The sequence below is a fragment of the Haliotis rufescens genome, unplaced genomic scaffold, assembly GCF_023055435.1.
Source record: "Haliotis rufescens isolate VD_foot unplaced genomic scaffold, xgHalRufe1.0.p SCAF_10, whole genome shotgun sequence".
In the NCBI taxonomy this organism is placed as follows: Eukaryota; Metazoa; Mollusca; class Gastropoda; order Lepetellida; family Haliotidae; genus Haliotis; species Haliotis rufescens.
In genome coordinates this window covers 9,188,595-9,208,303 of record NW_025963780.1, presented here as the reverse complement: position 1 = coordinate 9,208,303, position 19,709 = coordinate 9,188,595, and the positions used below count along the sequence as shown (strand labels likewise).

At 36.3% G+C, this 19,709-nt stretch overlaps 1 protein-coding gene and 1 pseudogene across 1 annotated transcript; both read left to right on the top strand.

Annotated features, from left to right (window-relative positions):
• Window positions 1-1,043: 1,043 nt before the first annotated feature.
• LOC124116218 lies at window positions 1,044-1,258 on the top strand (annotated as a pseudogene).
• A 10,209-nt stretch (window positions 1,259-11,467) lies between these two features.
• On the top strand, window positions 11,468-15,006 carry LOC124116197 (keratin, type I cytoskeletal 9-like). The gene is made up of 3 exons (XM_046477449.2): window positions 11,468-11,569; window positions 11,982-12,044; window positions 13,771-15,006. Exons 2-3 carry the CDS (start codon window positions 11,993-11,995, stop codon window positions 14,562-14,564), a joined length of 846 nt encoding a protein of 281 aa, XP_046333405.2. The 5' UTR covers window positions 11,468-11,569; window positions 11,982-11,992; the 3' UTR covers window positions 14,565-15,006.
• Window positions 15,007-19,709: the final 4,703 nt, after the last annotated feature.

Sequence of the window (19,709 nt, the reverse complement as noted above, 5' to 3'; positions counted from 1 at the left end):
TGATACTTCATGGAATACAAGTTAAGTATTTGCGAAACAAAAACATGAGTTTTGTGTAAAGGAAAATATTCTCGCCCATGGGCCAAGCCTTTTTCTCGCCCATGGGCGAAATATTTTAATATCGCTATAAAATCGTTGAATTAAGTTAAAATGAGTTAAATTTTGTGTCAAGATACGTCAAGGAATGCATTAAAATATATTTGCGAAACAAACACATAAGTTTTGTGTAAAGGAAAATATTCTCGCCCATGGGCCAAACCTTTTTCTCGCCCATGGGCGAAATATTTCAATATCGCTATAAAATCGTTGAATTAAGTTAAAATGAGTTTAATTTTGTGTATGATACTTGATGGAATACAAGTTAAGTATTTGCGAAAGAAAAACATGAGTTTTGAGTAAAGGAAAATATTCTCGCCCATGGGCGAGATGGTGTAAATATTGAGTTTTTGAACTTCTTTTTTTCTTCCTTAGTATGTTCCCATGAAAACAGCATGCTTATTTTTGTAAATATATTTGACCGAGACTGGGAAAAGACCGTAGAGTTTCTGGACTTTGGGGTTTCCAGAATAAAAATGGGACGTGTTGTATTTAAAATAATTTTTCATTACCAGTGTCTTGTGATATACATCCACAGAATAACCCAAAATTAAATAATAGCCTTGTGGTTAAAGCGTTAGCTCGTCACGCCGAAGGCCCGTGTTCGATTCCCGACATAGGTACAACGTGTGAAGCCCATTTCTGGTGTCCCCCGCTGGGATATTGCTGGAATATTGCAAAAATCGGCGTAAGACAAACTCACGCACTCACTCACTCTTACACCAGACACCCAATTCGTTTTCCCTTCATGATCTTATTTCTTAAGCATTTTGTAACCTTGAAATGATTCCATTTTTTAATAATGTTATCCAATATTTAACAACAGGCAACGGGCTATGAACATATGTACTACAGCGACCCGTTTCACCAAGTACTGCCTTATTTGAAGCATATTTAACAATGCATGAAAATAGCTGAAACTACAAAGTATGAACTTTTTCAATGGAATCGCTTCTCGGCCTTTTGGCCAAGATCAAAGTGAAGTATCTGTTCTTTTCACCTTTATATCTCCTATGTCTCCTATGGAGACATTGAAACATATACATGTACATTAGACGCATTTTATTCATGTTGTCGTAACAGTACTGGGTTTTGTTCACGATATCCTCAATTTTTATTTGTATTAACTTGAACACAAAATACTAGTGAAAGGTAACCATGTCTATCTCATTGCGTACCATCATACCATTTAACTCTACACTGGTGTTAGAGGTGGTCGGAGTTTTTCAAAGATGTTTAGTCTTTCACACATGAAATAGCAGTTAGCAAATAATACACTTAAGTCCACCTTCTACGTACTTTCATGTCTTTACGATGCAGATACACTGTTACATGACACAACCCGACTATAAGACAACAAATGTTTGCATCATATAAACACAAATACTTATCCCGTACGCATTAGACCTGCCTACATTGGAACTGGCTGTGCGTGTTAGAATGCTGTCTTTTTCGCCCACAACCTCCCTCTTTCTCCATTTCCCCCGTTTTTTTTCCCTGTGTAACCACCCCACCCAGTCGCTTTCTCCCCCTTTCAGTCTATGGGGTACGATATGGGCTTCCAATTTTATTGTGAAACTAGGACACACGTTCCTCTGCCGCGAACAATAGTATCCTGTTGTATTCCTGGACATAACACCGCCTATCAATCACGCTGCGACCTCCGAGGCTTCCCGGGCGCAGTCATCTACTACTCTCACCGACTTGTGGTCCGCCCAACCAAGGGTATCAGGGTCATGATCAATATAATGTTCACAGTTCCTACTTTCGCTCGTGTATTTTAATCATATTCCAAAATGCCCTTAATACTTAATCAGAACATTAGGATCATTGTTTGGAATTGCTATGGTAAATCCCAATAACTTATCCAAATCGCCAAAAATGATTGACACCAACAAATTCAAAATATCCCGTTAAGTTGAGGCATTAATTTATAAGTTCAAGTGTCATTACATTGGCCATTTATGGACGTTTAGAATAAAACCTATCTCCCACATTTCCCCTGTATAATAAACACTTACAGTAAGTATATTGGAAAGTGATTTAATTGAAGACTGCATCATGGAATATTAGAAAGATATTGAATAATCAACATTTCATCTGTTTAATGAATACAACAATACTAATCGAAATAATAATGACAGTGATATTTATTATTCCAAAAACGAAATATGTTTACATTCAACTACATGCTTCTTTGTATATTCCGCTGGCTATGTGGACACAATAACAGTTAATAAAAATAACCATCTAATTATTATAATAAGCTTTCTAGGTACTTTTCCACATTTTATGAGCCAAGCTGACCCCAAGCAACACAAGCATGACAGATCCTTGTGCGTATATTCGTGGAATGTACAGTAATGTCAGTTCTTTTGTAAATACCACAACTCACTACTGAAGATCGTGATGGAGTTAGTGTGGCACTGGTCAGTATGTATGTACACGAAGACATGCAGTAGAACCGACTTACATGTTTAGAGAAACGCCAGAACCATACAATGTTGACTACAGAAGAGTTCAAGGAAATAATCTAGTTTGTTATTTTATCGTTTTTGGCCATGGCGTCTTGGTAATATGACTGATTTAATTAATACAATAAAACTCCGCCTGTAAAAGATATAACTGAGGCAATTTGAGTATGAATATTACATGAGTTTCTAGAGGTAAATACAAATATGTTTTTACGCGAAGGTAAGATTAAAGTCTTGCACAGGTTAAAGCCTTGGGTATAACTATCAAAAACATGGACCACATTTAATATGTGCAATTTCTTCTAATTATACCACTGATGACGAAAACCTCCTAAGACTTATCGCTACAACCGTCCACGTGTATTATAGATACAAGACTTTTAAAGTCTCATAGATTGTGAATTGAAAAAAAGTGTTATCTCTGAAATTATATAGCTTTAGTTCCATGTCATGTCAGAACCAGTGCTTGTCCATTAAATCTCTGATCCCTTATAATATACAGATATCTGACAGTCGAAATGCTTATAACTAACTATGGTTATAACGAACTAAAATTACCTTTGAGTTTGTAGTAACCGTAGTTTACTGTACATTCTTTCACTAATTCCCATGAAAGAATCCATTTGTGTGATTATATTTTTAATAAGAAATTAATGCAATATTTCTTTGTTCAACATCCATATATATAATAAACATATTTAAAGATGATTTTTTAGTTTATATAAATACCTGTTCTTTGGCAATGTGTATTCCATTACCGTGGTGAGCTCTCCCTATGGTCATACAATATTGATGGACTGTAATTGGTCGGAGTTACCTCAAGTACAGATACAATATAAGATGTATGATTAACATACATGGCCCTTACCTGAAGCATAGTCGTTTACAAAACGGTCTTTCAGAAACACAGTGATCATGTATCCACACCGAAAACTCACGAGGCAGTTTAAGAAAATGACGGACGGGTGTTTTACTGCAGTCAACAATAATTCTGTAGGGGGTCCCACTTTTTTGTCCTGTGTCAGAAACGAGGATGAACTCATTTAAGGCAAGGACGTTGTAATTAACTCTTTACAATGCACTGCACTGTGCGATAACTAAAAGGTCCTGAAATAACTTGAGTGGTCGGAGTACATTAAACTGTTTAATATGTCTGAGAAATGAGGTTCATAGATGCCACTCATGTGGTCATCTATTACGATCAAGAGGGGGATCTGAGATTCTGGTCTAATGATTTCGTGATTCAATACTGAAGGTCTCCTGGAAGAATTGGAAAGTCAATGAACCGACTGGAAACATTATAATGAAGCAAGCAATGCGACCGTTTCGGGGGAACACTGGTGAACCAGTGATCTGAGGAGCCGACTTTAGCTGTGCAGAGTTGTGTTCTTTGTTTTACAGGACACTCTATCCGCGAGTGAGGACTGATTACTAAGAATCTTGGAATATCAGCACCATATTTGCTTTGTTGGCTTCACCACGTGGATCAACGTCTAACAACTGCTCCTGTTGGCGATGGGCGTATGTCGTTTGTTCAAATTCGTGTTGGAAAGATTCACGTGCTCGTGGTTTTCGCCAAGCGGGAAACATCTAAGACCTACTTCACTTCGGGCTTACTTCGAATATTAGCGCACACTCCGTGATGGAACTCACTTACTATTTAAACGGATTTCTATTAGATCCAACTGACTCGTTAACTAAACATTTGTAGAATGACTGCTGTCATTTTAAGATCATACACAAAATACACAACTCATCACAGCTGATAAACATAAATTCTACGCATACAAATGTATATGAAGGTAGAACTAAATCTACTTTTATTTATAAATCTATAAATTGAATGTACTTACAAAATACTAATTGAAGTCAATAATTATATTCAGTATATCAACTGTCGGAAACATGTGATTGATCTGTTCAGTATGACAACTGCTGGAAGCCTGAGGTTATCGCCGATTCCGTAACAGCGTAATCAAGATCTTTATTATGAAACACGACTGACATCGCGATAATCATAATTATACTCTTATCACGGTCACAAGAAAAAACGACAAGTGGTGTTTTTGAAACATTCGAGACCTGAGAATTACGTTTAAAAACAACCAATATGGTATATTGAAGTCACTTTTACTTGGATTGTACTGGGTGACAAGGTTGAGTACTTGGAGATAATACATTGAATATTTAAGGTACCATATTGGTGTTCAAGAAGAAACGATTTGGCTGGTGACAGAAAGTGTATGAATCACCGAGATGAAACAGTTTACAGTAATGAAAGTGGACACTGCGCATCACAAAATACTGGGGAAAAGTGTCTTCTTTACTAAACATGTTCATTATAAGGAAGAACTCGAGTTTTGCCGGTGTATAATTGATCATTGGCAGATGTAAAGATTCTATCATGTACCGTGGAAGATTATTTCAACATAATTGCGATTTCATCTGCTTGAAATTTAAGCTTGCACAATAAAACAGGAAAGTTGAAGCATAATCATATGTTATGGTATGGCACCTAATTTTCTGAGGGTTGTCAAACCTTAATGCCGCTTAGCTTTAACGTTATCTGAATATATCTTTTAACGATATCGAACAACTAAATTTCGATCAATCAGATGCCTCGGTTAGATTGCCATGATAGTAAGAAAAGTCCTGAAATACATTGTATCTAACTACCAAATTTGAACGGCATATCTGAATATCGACCAATCTGCATTGCAGATGCCGCTTTCCGTTGCCATGGTAGCAAGGTAGTAACGTAAATAAAGTAATATTGCATAGTGTCCATAGAAACATCTTTGTACCAAGATTTAACAAAATCGGCTAAATGACACGTCAGTAACGACCCATAAAGAAAACCTGTAAATAACGACAAGGTTGTCGTTGTTGAGAGGTTGTTGGAATATGAAAGGTGCAGTGCACTTTCACAAGTTTCATGGCTCCACCGTATTTTGTTCCCGAGAAAACACCCGAAGTTGAAGGAAGAATATTTTCTATTACGAAGAGCTCGTCTTCACTTTATTCAGTACTTGTAGGCCACGGGCCTTTTAGTACAAACGAAATACAAATTTAGTTGCAAACAGTGTAAAATACAACACATTCCTCTGCATTTTTTTTTAAAAAGCAGTTCTAACATAATTGCATATTATCAAAGTTGGAGTATTTGTGTTCTTACAGCATTGGCATAAAACAGGTACTTTGCTGTATTCATATTGATAATATGGTCTTGCGATGACAATAGTGCATTAAACTTCAGAATATTTGGAAAGATGTAAAATTTAGATTTTATATAACTTTGCCTAAGAAGGCTATGACCTGGACAAACTAACAAGAAGAGATATTCATTCTGGATATGGTGTAGGTAACAAACCTTACATTTTCAAAATTCACGAAGAATATTGAAATGTCGTCCACGTTCAATATCTAAATTGTGCAAACTGAGCCGAAAACGTGTCAATGTGGTTCTGAATTTATTTACAGTTAAACTACTCAATAGTTCTCACATGAAATGGATGTTTTAAACTGTGCATCATAAGACAATTTGGGTTAGATCACTATGCCAAACCTGAAAAAAGTTATCTTTTAATTGCTGACGTAACATATTTAAAAATACAGTTTTATTACCCCATGTTTGAAAGTACCAGACCAAATCACCAAATCCTAATCTGAAAATAACATTTTAAAGTTTCGTTGACCAATTTACGTGACCTTGTTCATCGTACAACCGCAACATATTGTTACATGTTTTTGCGTAAACGAGTTTCCTGCATATTGGAAAGAGACAGCCAATATATGACACATTTCAAGACACAAAGCGACTGACCAGAATATCTACCACACTCGGTTCTATGCCACTGAACACCTAAATTTCATCCCCGTATAAAAGTATTGATGTTATCGTTGTATCAAATAATTTGAAGTAAAAGTGAGGCGAGTATGGTTTCAAGGAATGTGTACTATTTAACAGGAACATGAACACCTCTCTTGCCTGAATTGGAATGTTATTTAAAGCATTCGACCTCGGTAATCTATTGCTAAAATACAGACCAGGATACCTGTATCCAGTAACTAATTCAACAACATTTCCATCATAATACCGTTTTACATAACGTGATAAACCTCCTTCATTTCTAAAAAAACCCAACTATTTTGTTTTCGATAGATTTACTGACATTTCCAATTTACAACAGTAAAGATATTCAGCTTCATTTGTAAGTCGTTGACAGTATTGCCAAAAACAATAATGTCTTCCGCAAATAGAAATAGAAAATATGAATACATTTCGGATGTAACTGAACACAAAAACGACAACTTTGTTCCATTTCAGTAACCAATACTCTGTTGTTTGAATGAACACAAGCCTTTACATTACAGTACATGGATTGTAATACATGCATTTTACCTTTTTAGCACTCAAACCATGCTTGTACAATATCTTCCATAGATGACGCTGAATGGAGTCGAATGCTTTAGAGAAATCAATAAATACTACACAAACTTTACCTCATTTACGTGAAAGATTACGCTGAATGACTTAGTTTAAAACAAAACAGTTATCAATCGTTGAATAACCTTTATGAAACCCCGTCTGACATTCAGATATTTTATCAAGTGCTGCAGCCGAATACACTAGTCTTCTATTTACAATAGTTGTAAAAACTTTACTTAGGTGTACTATAATTATTAGGAACAGAGGCTTCCCCTTTCTTATGCCCAACATTCAGGGACATTAAATACTGTTTAATATAATTTTTAAATAAGGTATTATAACAGCGGACGAATATTTTAGATATTCACTAAGAATGTCGTCAAGATTTATTATTTTTCTTTGCACTGATGCTTTCAAAAAGTTCGGATCTGGTGATTGGTGAATCTAATATGTCAGTTGTCAGTTTTTGCACATAACCTTGACATGTCACTATGTCCTCCACCTAAGCAAGATCATCCTGAATACTCATCTGGTCAGAATACAGACGAGAAATAGTTCCCAAAGTCTTGTATATCAATAGGGTTGGGGCGTTGCGGTCGTCAAGATACACGCTTTGTCATGTCCATAAAACGTTAACCCGCAGCTGCATTTTCTAGGTCACTCCTTTTACATTGTGCATACTGGTCCTTCTTGATTCCACATAGTTATTTATATCCATTGCAAACCCTGTTATACTTCATAAGGCATGAGTTATCTTTAAGGTTTTTTTCTGAACGCATTTAAATAATGACACCTTTCATCTCTTTTACAGAGACATTCATCATCATCGGGGAACATGTCACTCGATGCTTAAACATAAACTATCACACTACTACCTAAATTCCAAATAATCGTATCCCAAATCCGTGGATCGATGCTCATGATGTCAATCACTGGATTGTCTGGTCCAGACTCGATTATTTACAGATCGCTGTCATATAGCTGGACTATTGCTGAGTGCGGCGTTAAACAACAAACAAACAAATCCAAGTACAATTATAGAAACAGCTTGGTACTCATCCAGTATACTCAATAAAAAATACAGCAAAATCTCTACTCCATTTTGTCTCTTTTTTATCATGTTTTAATAGCCTGGAGGCAAGAAAGAGAATCTGATAAAATTATTAAAAACATGTCATCCACGCATCCACTAATAATTGAAATTATTGAATTGTTTAATGATCTACTGGCCAATGCGACATCGTTTTCTGTTGGTTACCCAGTCATGTTGGAATCACTGGGAACACAATGGCCGATGATGCTGCAAAAGCAGCACTCAACAAATCTGTGACGCCCATTCGTATCCCATACACCGATATCAAACCTCTCATCAGATGTTACATCCGAGATCTGATGGAAAAAAGAAGTGGGACACCCAAGTAGGTATCAATAAATTACATGAAATTAAACCAAATATCGGTTACACCTACTTGGGCTGTCCGTCCAGATTTGAAGAGGACATTATTATACGATGTCGTATTGGCCACAGTAGATGTACAAATGAATACTTATTGAAAGGTGGGAATCCTTCGTTTTGTGCCCCTTGTGATGAAAAAATCACGGTCAAACATGTCCTTCTTGACTGCATTGATTTTTTCCATCATAAGGGATAAATATTATTGTGTAAAAACAGTCAAGGACCTTTTTAGTCATGTTAATGCAGCTTTTTAAAGGAAATTGAATTAATACATAAATTTTGATGTACATAAACATGATTTTTTTATATATTAGTAGCGCGAATAAATAACTTAGATTGTTAGTGGCTGTACCCTCGAGGGGGGTTGAAGTAGCGTAACATTATTGTCCCCCTAAGAGGGTATGTTAGTTCACCGTCATTCAAAGTATTTTCTATGCATACCAGACTTTTAAACGTAATATTTTTGTCATTTTAATTTTCGGCTTAACTGGTCAATTATCGCCAGTGACTGCAGGGTGATATAAATCCTGCCGGGGTCCATGCAGGAAGCAAAGTCCCCATGGTCCCTAGTATGGTGATCACCCTTCAGTGACTGACGATCTCTAGCCCATTTTTATATTGTGTTGTTTTCTAACACTTACCAACTTTTAATATTCTCAACTAGTTTTAAAATCAAATCTGATATTCTAGTTATTGTACTGTCCATCGTTGACAGCTTTATATTTAGTATCATAAATGTATAACTTCTCGTCACGATATGGCTGAAATACTGCCGATGTGACTTTAAATATTAACTCACTCATTCACTCATTCTTTGTTTTCATACCAGGTCGATCTCTCCGGTTGGATATATGTTATTACACATAATGTATCTCCACTGAAACCAAACACACTTTTAACATACAGAATAGTAATAGCATTTTCTCCGAACTTGAACAACATATCTTACCAGTGAATATTATATCAAAACCAGTATTCCTCCAGAATACCTCCCGAATTAGGACCTTTTTGTGGCTGGTAAACATAACAGTTTATATTCCGGAAAAATGTCACAAAAGTAAATTTCTATTGACTATGTTTAATATAAAGCAACAATGTCATGTTCAGATACAAAAGAAACAGATCCAATATTGGAAAGTTTGTTGGTTAAATCTTCTATTTTCCATGCTATGTAAGATATGCTTTTTGCCTGTTGATTGGCTATAACAGCCCTGGTCACTCCGTTATTACCCTGAGGCTGAGTTAACCTTTGACCTTGCCGGCGATGTTCCACTTGAGTCGCGATCTGTTGCCCATCACCTTCCAGAGTAGTAGCTTGCATGTCCTCAATAACGAGCCTGTCATTCTTATAATAGCCCCTCTTGTTATCGGATCTGAGCAAAGTCAGTTTCTCACGCTGTCGCTTGTTACGAATAACTATAAGAAACCGAGCAAAAACAATAAAAAATGTGAAAATATCAAAAAGTACCCTATATTTCCAATCAAACTTTATTTTTAAGAATTTTTTACAATAAGGGGAGATATGTACGATATTAACCCTTAATGTAAAGAAATCATTTTTTTACATTAAGGGTAGCGGGTTGTTACTTTTAACATTTTAATGCGCCTCACTGCAGCTTTGTTAATAGGTGAGCTTTACATCATAAGTATGCGTGTGCTGTTAACCTTTCCTTGTTAACCTTTCCACGGAGTGACCGTCGCCTTTGGCTGTCGTCATTCCATTACGTGGACATGAAGATTAAATTCAACTAACTGTTCGATTGCTTAAGGCATATTAGTTTATCAAAACTATTAATTCAATATGTCCGTGTTTTGTGTGTTGGTGTGTACGTGATTGCTTTTTTATATTGATCCATAAACACCTGCTTTTGATATAGTTGGAATCGTATAATGGACTCCACATTTTACCAGAGATTCATTGTGGTTGTTGTTTTCGCCGTATAATTATTGATTTTAAAATTCACGTGAGTCCTTAGATCTTGTGAAAATGTGACGAATTTATAAATCAAAGCCAGTTTACAATACACGTATAAAGTAAACCCCAACTGATTTAATTACAGACATTTAATTTACTTTCAGACCCTCGCCATACTGTAGAACGGGACAACCTTACTTATATACGTCAATAAGGGCTTAAATTTAGATTTGAAACAAGTGTTTCTGAAAAGCATGTACATTGTGTCAAAACGCAAATATGTTGACATCAGGCGAACGGACAGGCGTGATGGTTGAAGTGTCAGCTCGGGGATTAGGTAGAATGGCTCTATCACGTCAACAAATAGTGAAAGAAAAGTAAAGTTAACATATTAAAACCAGAATAGAAAGAATATGTTATGTATCCTATAGTAAGAAAAATGTTGTATCGACGAACCCCTCAAATGCATATCAAACAACAGGAGTAGCAATATATGGTGAAAATCTGTCGAGATTCATAAATAAATTTTTGATTAAATTCACTATTCATCTCAATATATTTGCTTTATAGTTGAAAGTAGGGTTTGTTTCATTCGAGAAAAAATTAGTACAGATGTCATTACTGCATCGTGATCGAATTATAGAGGTAGTAATATAGGCAAATAGTGTCGAAACGGTGTCACGCTTGCAACAGAATGTAATATTCATATTTCAAGTAACACATGGACACCGCATATCTATGTATAAATACTATACAGAGAACATTTTATTATAACTTCCCTAACAAATTAAGGGAACTATTGGAATTATGCACAAGAATCTCCAAAACTGGGAGGCATACATGTCTTTCCATCATGTCATTCCATATACAATGTATAACTAAATACACAAAATACGGAGGACGTTGCAAGAGCCGATCTCCAACATAACGTTAAGTTGTGAAACAATTTGCGTGTCACATGTCGGCCATATGATGTCGATACAAGTGGACAGTGCAATGACAACACATTCTACGTATGAGTGACGTAGTCCATGTAATTAATGGCATCGTCCGAGACAACACGCACCTGTCAAAAGCAATGGATAGCAGAGGTAGCGAGCGAGCTTTCCCCTGAGCCTATAAAACCAGACGGCAGCACCTTTCCCTCACAAACCCACTGTTGCCCCCCGTACAAACACCGTTGTCCACGTGCATCAAAGGTAAGCATTCTGAATTTTAAGTCTATTATTTACGTGATAATTTAGTCCTAAAATCTATTATTAAATATGTGGTAAATGTATTCTTTTACCATAATTGTGTTATATACTGATTCCTTGTTACAATGACATCTTGCGGCGTGTACGGCAAGTAACATTGAGGAAGCCTTAGATACCTTAATACTCAGCCATTACGTGAAACAACACCATAAGACCATCACTCAGGCATACTTAACTATTGGAATCTCCACACCAGTTTTAAAAATCATTTGACAGTAATATCGTTTCATCTATGCCAAATGGTAAACAACCAAAGGTGAATTTTCAAGTTAAGGTTCTTTTTTTCTATAATTATTTCTGATGTTCATGGATGACACTGACGTATATATGTTGTTGTTTTATCTTCTGTGTGCAGTAAATAACAAGATGGCAGCATTAAGATGTGCTGTTTTGGCTTTGGTTTTCGCCACGATAAACGGTGAGTGTCTAATTGTTTTCAAAAATGCTAATTCAGTTAAGAAATAGCTTGCTTTGCGAGGATGCAGTCCACCTTGAAACACGTTGTATGCAGGTTGTATGCACGTTGGATATGTGATGTAAATGACCAGGGGAACTAGTTGATGGTAATAATATCTAAAGCGTCCAACAAACCATCTCTGAATTAGAATCGAAGTTTGACTTTCCAACTTACGCAAAGAACGTACGGAGGGAATTAGGTTGTTTTGTAGGACGTTTTCTCTTGGACGCCTTCGCCGATATAATACACACCGTGTATGCCAATAACGATGCGTTTTCCGCGACTCGTTAAGATAGGAGTATATGTTCAATTTAAACTTATTCACTATTGCTTTCGCAAGAGCAACAAAATGGGACCGAGTGGTCATTAGTCAGGGTCTGTGACGTGGGTGATGTTGCGTGCCAACGTTTTCCAACGGCGTCGGATTGTTGCTCGATCTTTCAGTCACTGATTTGCCTTATCCAGACTCGGTTATTTACAATTAGCCGTGATATAGCTGGAATATTGCTGATTACGGCGTAAAACAGCAAACACATATATAATGAGTGAGTGAGTTAATATTTAATGCATTGCGACAACATTTCAACAAAAAAGAGACGCTATAGTGTTAAGTTAATTCACCTGTGTTGCATTTTCAGTTACACATATTCTGCGTTTTACTTGTTTTAGAGAGTTGACTGTTATGATGAAAACCTCGCACCTAATGGGCAGCATAAACGTATTCCCATAGCAATTCTGTTATTGTTCTAATCTTATCAGTTTCTGAGTTTGTTTTCCTGACCAAAGACATTTTGAGATTCAATGAAATTTCTCACCACTTTTGGGGTTATGTAAATTTATGTAATGCGGAAAAAGGGTCCTTCCTACAGATACTGAAGCGTCCTTTGTGACTTTGGACGTGATGGATTATATCTAGGTTTCTCACATCCGCACATTTGTCATTGTACCCATTTAAATTATACATACATCAGGCTGAAGATGAATTAGGGTCATCTTAAGGAAATTCATAAATTACATTTTCTTCTCGCAAATAGAATTTTAATTTCAAGGAAAATCGTAAACTACGGGGAATGAATAGTTGTGATGAATGCATTGCTTTTAGACTGCTATTATTGGCCATGGTACTCATTTCAATATTACCGACATGAGTAATATGCAGAAGGAAATTCATACATGTATACTTGTCTGTCTGCTTTACTCGTGCCTGCTGCGATAAAATCAACACTTACATTTTTATGCAAATTGTGTGAGTGGCGGGTGCTGCCGGCAGAGCAGGTCATTCTTACCTTTTTGCAAAGACCTGGAGTCGTCTCTGATTCATCAGTGATCCATTCGTATAATTTTAACTATTTCGCCTTTTACGCCAATTAAAATCCGTCACGGCAGATAATCGAGACTGGTTAGTCTTTGTGGTTGACGTTACATATTTCTAAACTGGTTATTTATTCATTCAAGTAATCTTCGATTTGTTTCATATTTCTCTTGATATCAGAAGTTGATCGTTATGTAAATAACCTTAACATCTTATGTAATGTATGCAATTATCTTAAAATGGAGTTTATGGTTGTTTGATATCTTCTTATTATACTTTCACAACGCTGAAATCATCCCAGAATTAGTGAAGTGGTTTACTATTATTAAATTTCGTTGTTTTTCTGACAAGAGTCATTCTCAAAATATGTTCCAGCCCAAGGTGTGACAGATCCAACGGCTGTGGCTGCTCCATCCGGTGGAACGCCAACTGGAGCTATTGGAGGAGCCATGGGGGCTCCAACAGGCTTACCGACAGGTCCAATGGGCGGCCCTATTGGTGGTCCCATGAGTGGTCCAATGGGTGGTCTTATGAATGGTCCGATGGGTATGGGTGGTCCCTTGAGTGGTCCGATGGGTATGGGTGGGCCGATGGGTGGGCCGATGGGCGGCATGGGTTCTCCATACGGAGGAATGGGAGGCCCCTACAGAAGCATGAATCCTTACGGAGGAATGGGTGGACCAAGGGGAGGATTTGGCATGGGTCCCTATGGCCAGCAAATGCAACAGAGCCAGCAACAAGGGTATGGAAACCCGATGTCATACCTTCCCCTGATGATGGGCGGTGACCAGGGAAGAAACATGTATTTGATGTCTCAAATGATGGGAAGACAAGGCGGCGGCAACATGCTTCCTTACTTCGCTATGAATGGTGGACTAGGAGACAACATGATGAACATGCTTCTCTTCAGCGGTATGGGTGGAACGGGTGGCGGCCGAGGTGGAATGATGGGTGGGATGAATCCATTGATGGCCATGGCTCTGAGCGGCGGTGAAATGAACAACATGCTCCCATGGATGTTCCTTAATCAAGGCAGAGGCCAAGGACAACAAGGCGGTATGCAGGGCGGTATGCAAGGCGGTATGCAAGGCGGTATGCCAGGTGGACAAAGACAACAACAAGGAGTCAACAGTGCTTTGCCTTTCTGGCTGCTAGGAGGAAACCTCTAAATCAAAGAAGTTCACACATGGGTTCCTAAGGAGTTAAATTAATGGTGACAGAGAAATATCAGACTTTATTTATCAGTTAACAGTTACGGTTATTAGTTAACAGACATTGGGATGAGCATATTCTGTGTATTTATAAGCCGTCTTAAGAAAGACGAGACATATCTAAAAAGTTCTTTAACCGAAGATGTCACTCTTTACCCATTTACAATAATGGAGACGATCCTGCAGAAACATCTTATCACTGTGTATGGAATCAAAATATTTCAACAGCATTCTGGTATTTATGTTCTGTGCATAATCAAAGCTCTTGTTGGTATTACTGCAATGCTTGTGGGCCCATGACACTTCCAAACAATTGTACAAATTCCCCAGCATTATCCGTTGTTGTCCACCTCATGTTGTTTGTTTATCACTAATAAATACCAGGAATATATTACGTTCAGCTGTTTAATTGTTGCCTGATTCCTGCACGAAACGCTTATGATTAATTACAAATAATGAAATGTGATTTATCTCTGCTAGAGATTTTACATCAAAGGTAACGTGGAATCCAAGATTTAAAAAAAGAGACTGAATTTATCCCAGTCACTCTTTATCCTACCATTACGGAAACGTCACAAATAGTGTTAGGTCTGAAAATGTAACACCTTCAACAAGATATATTAAGTTGCCTTAGCTGTACGTTCTCATTCTTTTGAATTAACAGAGGACACAGGTGGTCCCGCGGTTTCAGGCGCCGCTATTCAATATCCAGAATTGCTTTCGTGGCAATCACGTGACATCAGCGACACGCTGAATTTGGGATCGAATTCCAGATTCGTATCGGTCTAGACATGTGAAATAACATCATCTGTAATTGAGTTCTGTAATCGTTACGTGTGAAGTATTTTCAAACTGATTGGAAAGTCTGCCACAAACGTTCTTAGTCTAAGGTGATAGTTTCGATAATTACCATTTAGTCCATTGTACCATTTTCGAACTTTATGTATAGGTTAACAGTATTTTTATGAGGAACCTAATATAAATTGACAGTGCAAAAGAATACTCGGCCTAGATTATCCTCTGAAAAAATTTCAATTTCGCGTAAAGGACAAAATAGCGTTGTAAATTATATGACTGGACTACTGAAAATCAGTGATGGCAACAGGCGCTCGCCAAAAAAGTAACCATGTTCTACCCCACTGGTAGCAGCCGCCATTCACACAATTTGCATAAAAAGTAAATATCTATTGCCTGACGCCGCACAGCAGTAGTCCTGCCATGCGACAGCTGCCTGCAAACAAGCCAGACAATCAAGTGATCTAAACGCAAGGCTCTAAAAGAACAAGAAAGCAATTTACACTTGTCTGTATACTACTTAACATTTGTTGAGGACCACACAATTGACTAAACCATGACTTTTGACCTTAGAAATGTTGAGCAGTACATAGCTGAAAGTTAAATTTATATCTACAAATATATGTCAAGTGTTGTTTATACAAGTGAACTGTGAACGGGTGACGTAATTCGAAAAATAAAAAAAAGTAGAAACAAACTCCAGGCATTCATGGTAACATTAGATAGAAAATCTTCATAACCGCTGTGTAATCAATATGGGAAGTCAAGTATATATACAACCATAGTATCATTTGTGAACGTAATACATTTTAAATACGTTTAAACTGAAACATATTTTTTTACAAAGACAAAAGTCAAATGCCACTCACTAACAAAACGCTTCTGTCATGGGACAAAGTGACATTTCATTTGTGCTGCGGGAGGTCAATGCCGATCCCAAGAGCTTTCGTTGCATGTGATATATTTTCCTGCAGCCTCACCTGATTTTATTCCCAGTGGAAATGTCTGGTAGCTCATGAAGAACAATGCTGAAAGGGTGCAGCCTGAACGTCTTACGCGAGGGAAGGACACGATGAGCGTGACATGGTGGAATCTACCCCCATTCTACCTTAGACAGTTTAAGAGGCAACATGAAGAGGAGTATGAACCAGTGTATCGATAAACAGGTTTCCCTCACTGAACTGAACTGAACTGTGCATGTGAAAGAATAGAACTAACACGGCTTATCGTATAAGCAAATTGCTGTAAGATATATTTCTTTCGGATTTGTTTTTGGCACAATGCTGTATTTTGAAATAGAAAATTCAAAGTCTTTCTAGGTGTGTCAGCTCCATACCCGTGCTCGTGTTCTACTAGTCAATATTGTATGTTGAGAGTTTAATAGCCACCGCTAAATGTGCCATTCCTGGGCGGAGTGGAATAGTATCTATGAAAGAGCTGACTGTGCCAGGAAAACAGTGTATATATAGCTTGAGTTCAACAGACTTCTCAACAGGTCTCCTCTTCCTACATTTGGCCAATATTTTGGCTGAACAATTCCCAATAGAAACTTCCCAAAAGAATCACTTCTGATGCTGGGAATAAAACTGAGCGTGTCATGTGTGGAGATATATCAAAGAATTTCGGCTTCCCAATGTACCAGATTCAGTTGCATAATGAGAAGACCGTAACCGAAGCGAGATACCGCATCGATATTACGGGACCAGGTGAGCAACTCCGGTACATTCTTTACTGGGCGTTTTCAAGGCCAATAACAAAGCTAATGAAACAGTTAATTAAATAGCGATGAAATAGTGAAACAAACCATATTGTTTGGTATTTTTAAAAATAATAACTATCAACCACATAAGAAATGTCACGTTATAACGAAGTGTTGATCTAGAGCCGATCGATCAAAAACATATTTTATTGTTATATTAAAATAATCGAGACTTAAATTTCATATTTCAAGAATACAAACACTCAGATAATTTGGATCTAAAGCAATACTCAATTTTAATGCAGGAAACGATCAATCTTACGGACGGACCGTACATCTCACGACCAAGATGTTTTGCAACCACAGCAGTTGTTTCCCATTTCAACAGGTGGAGTTTATCCAGATCAATATAATTAATGTATTTTGGCCTATAATTATTTGGTATTTTTTAAACATGAAGACTTCAATTATTTAAACATACTAGCTCAGGACATTTAAGAAACTCGTCATGAAAAAACAACATTACCCCGTTTAAACTTGAATGTATTAAGTCATACCTAAATCTGAATAAACTCCAGAAAGTAATATATGTATTAATATTTTTTTCTGAACAATTTTGATTTATTTTAGGGAGCAGACAAAATGATAAAGATAAAGATGGTGGGCACCAATCCACCTTATTAGGTATTTTCTTCAAAAACAATTTTAAAAAATCAACAATGATGTACATTTATGCATCTTAAAATATATTTTGTATTTTAGATAGGATGAAATAATCTAAAAATGAGTTTCATATTATTAGTTTTAGGTAGAATTAGGTTTATCTCAAGTATATTCTTTAAACCAAAGATTTATTATTTACCATGATTACTGAAAAAAAACCACTTCTTTAATAATGCAATTGTTATATTATCCCAGAAGATAAAGAGCCCCAATATGCATAGCTAGCTTAATTTTAATGATAATTATTTAGCATTTCTTGGGAAGATAAACTGGACACAAAGACAAAATAAGAAATGTATTTTTATTTATTATTCTCCCATTAAAAGGTTTACAGTGGTTTATGTTTTTCACATAATCTAATTGGCTGCCTAGGAGTGGAAAGCTGTGTCGCTATTTTAATCAGAGACCTTAAATTATTCTAATGTGTAAATTTTCAGAACATGGTAAGTAAAGAAAAACTCTTATTTATGAGTGATGAAGAAATGACCAACAAGAGGTCCTCTTATAACATTTTACCATAAACCTCATTTCTTTACTTTAGCAATGTCTAATTTTAATTTTAATACTTTTACCAAAATAATCACATATGAACAGGTCACTAAAATACATATTTTTTATTATGTCTTGTTTTCATGAAGATAAAAAGAAGAAAATGTTAATTTTAAATTACCTATTATCAGTAAGTCTTATCTTCTAATCTCATAAAATAACAAAAGAATAAAGTTTGGAGGTAACTGTTGCAGTAAAATAACAATGTAAAATTACAAGGGTATGAAAATGCAAATATTTGTAGAACTACTGAAATGATAATTTATTGTTTACATATATCCTATGTATTTATGTTTCACACACAATAAATTATTGTGCTTGTCAAATTCACATTGTTTCTTGTCATTCACAAATATGGGGAAATTAGATGACTCATTTAGTTACATTTTTGGTGTCATGATGTTAAATATTATGTTCAAAAGAAACATTGTCCACTGAATAAGGTTTTTTTATATAATTAAAACACATGTGCTCACCATGTTCAGGAACAAAAAAAAAAACAAAAAAAGATGACATGAAATAATCATCATTTTACATATTAAATTATTCACTGTAAAATTAGTTTTAAAGAGGAAAATTCGTCCAAACATATTACAATCCATTGATGGATTTGAGAAGATGTAATCAGCTGATCAGTTGCCTGATTTGGTATTTATAGAATCTTGCCTGATCAATCCTGTTGACAGTTCCTTTGGGCCCTTGTTTTTCGTCAACAATATTTCACATGTAAGACAATATTTAATTTCCTCTTAATTGGTTTTATAACATTTGTTTCTAGCGAACAAATAAACGAATAACGTATTTACATACACTGAAAAGGTGGGCCTATTAAGGGGTGCGCATTGAGAATGATAGTCACGGCGAGACGAATGCAAATAAAGTTATGGGCCGAGTAATCCAAAACCATTAACAAATATAAAATCACATTACTAATTCTCAAAACGTTACTCCCATCAGCTTTTAATAGTTAACAAAAAACATAACATGAATGCTAACAAGTGGCTTGCCTGTCACGGAAAACTCGTGTGAGTTGTCTTCGCTAGATCCTTTTTACCTGTTTATGGTGCAGTTGTCTTACTGAGCATATTCGAAAACGAGGCTGGGGGAGAATCCCGAGTGGTTACTAAACACGGGAAATCTTCAACTGCGAGCTCGACTTTTTATGGCGTATAGTTATGGGAGAAAAAGGATTAACCACTGTGTTCGGGTGTTACCGAAAAATCTACACACTCGTGATTAGTCTGCCACAATTAGAACTCGGCAAAGCCTCGTTCTAATCGTGACAGATTAATCACTCGTGTATAAATATATATATATATATATATATATATATATAT

What these genes read in the sequence shown, in the direction of transcription:
- LOC124116197 (XM_046477449.2), top strand. Translation starts at nt 11,993, where the DNA reads ATGGCAGCATTAAGATGTGCTGTTTTGGCTTTGGTTTTCGCCACGATA. An exon ending in GGTTTTCGCCACGATAAACG is followed by an intron (nt 12,045 to 13,770) that starts GTGAGTGTCTAA and finishes AATATGTTCCAG; the next exon opens with CCCAAGGTGTGACAGATCCA.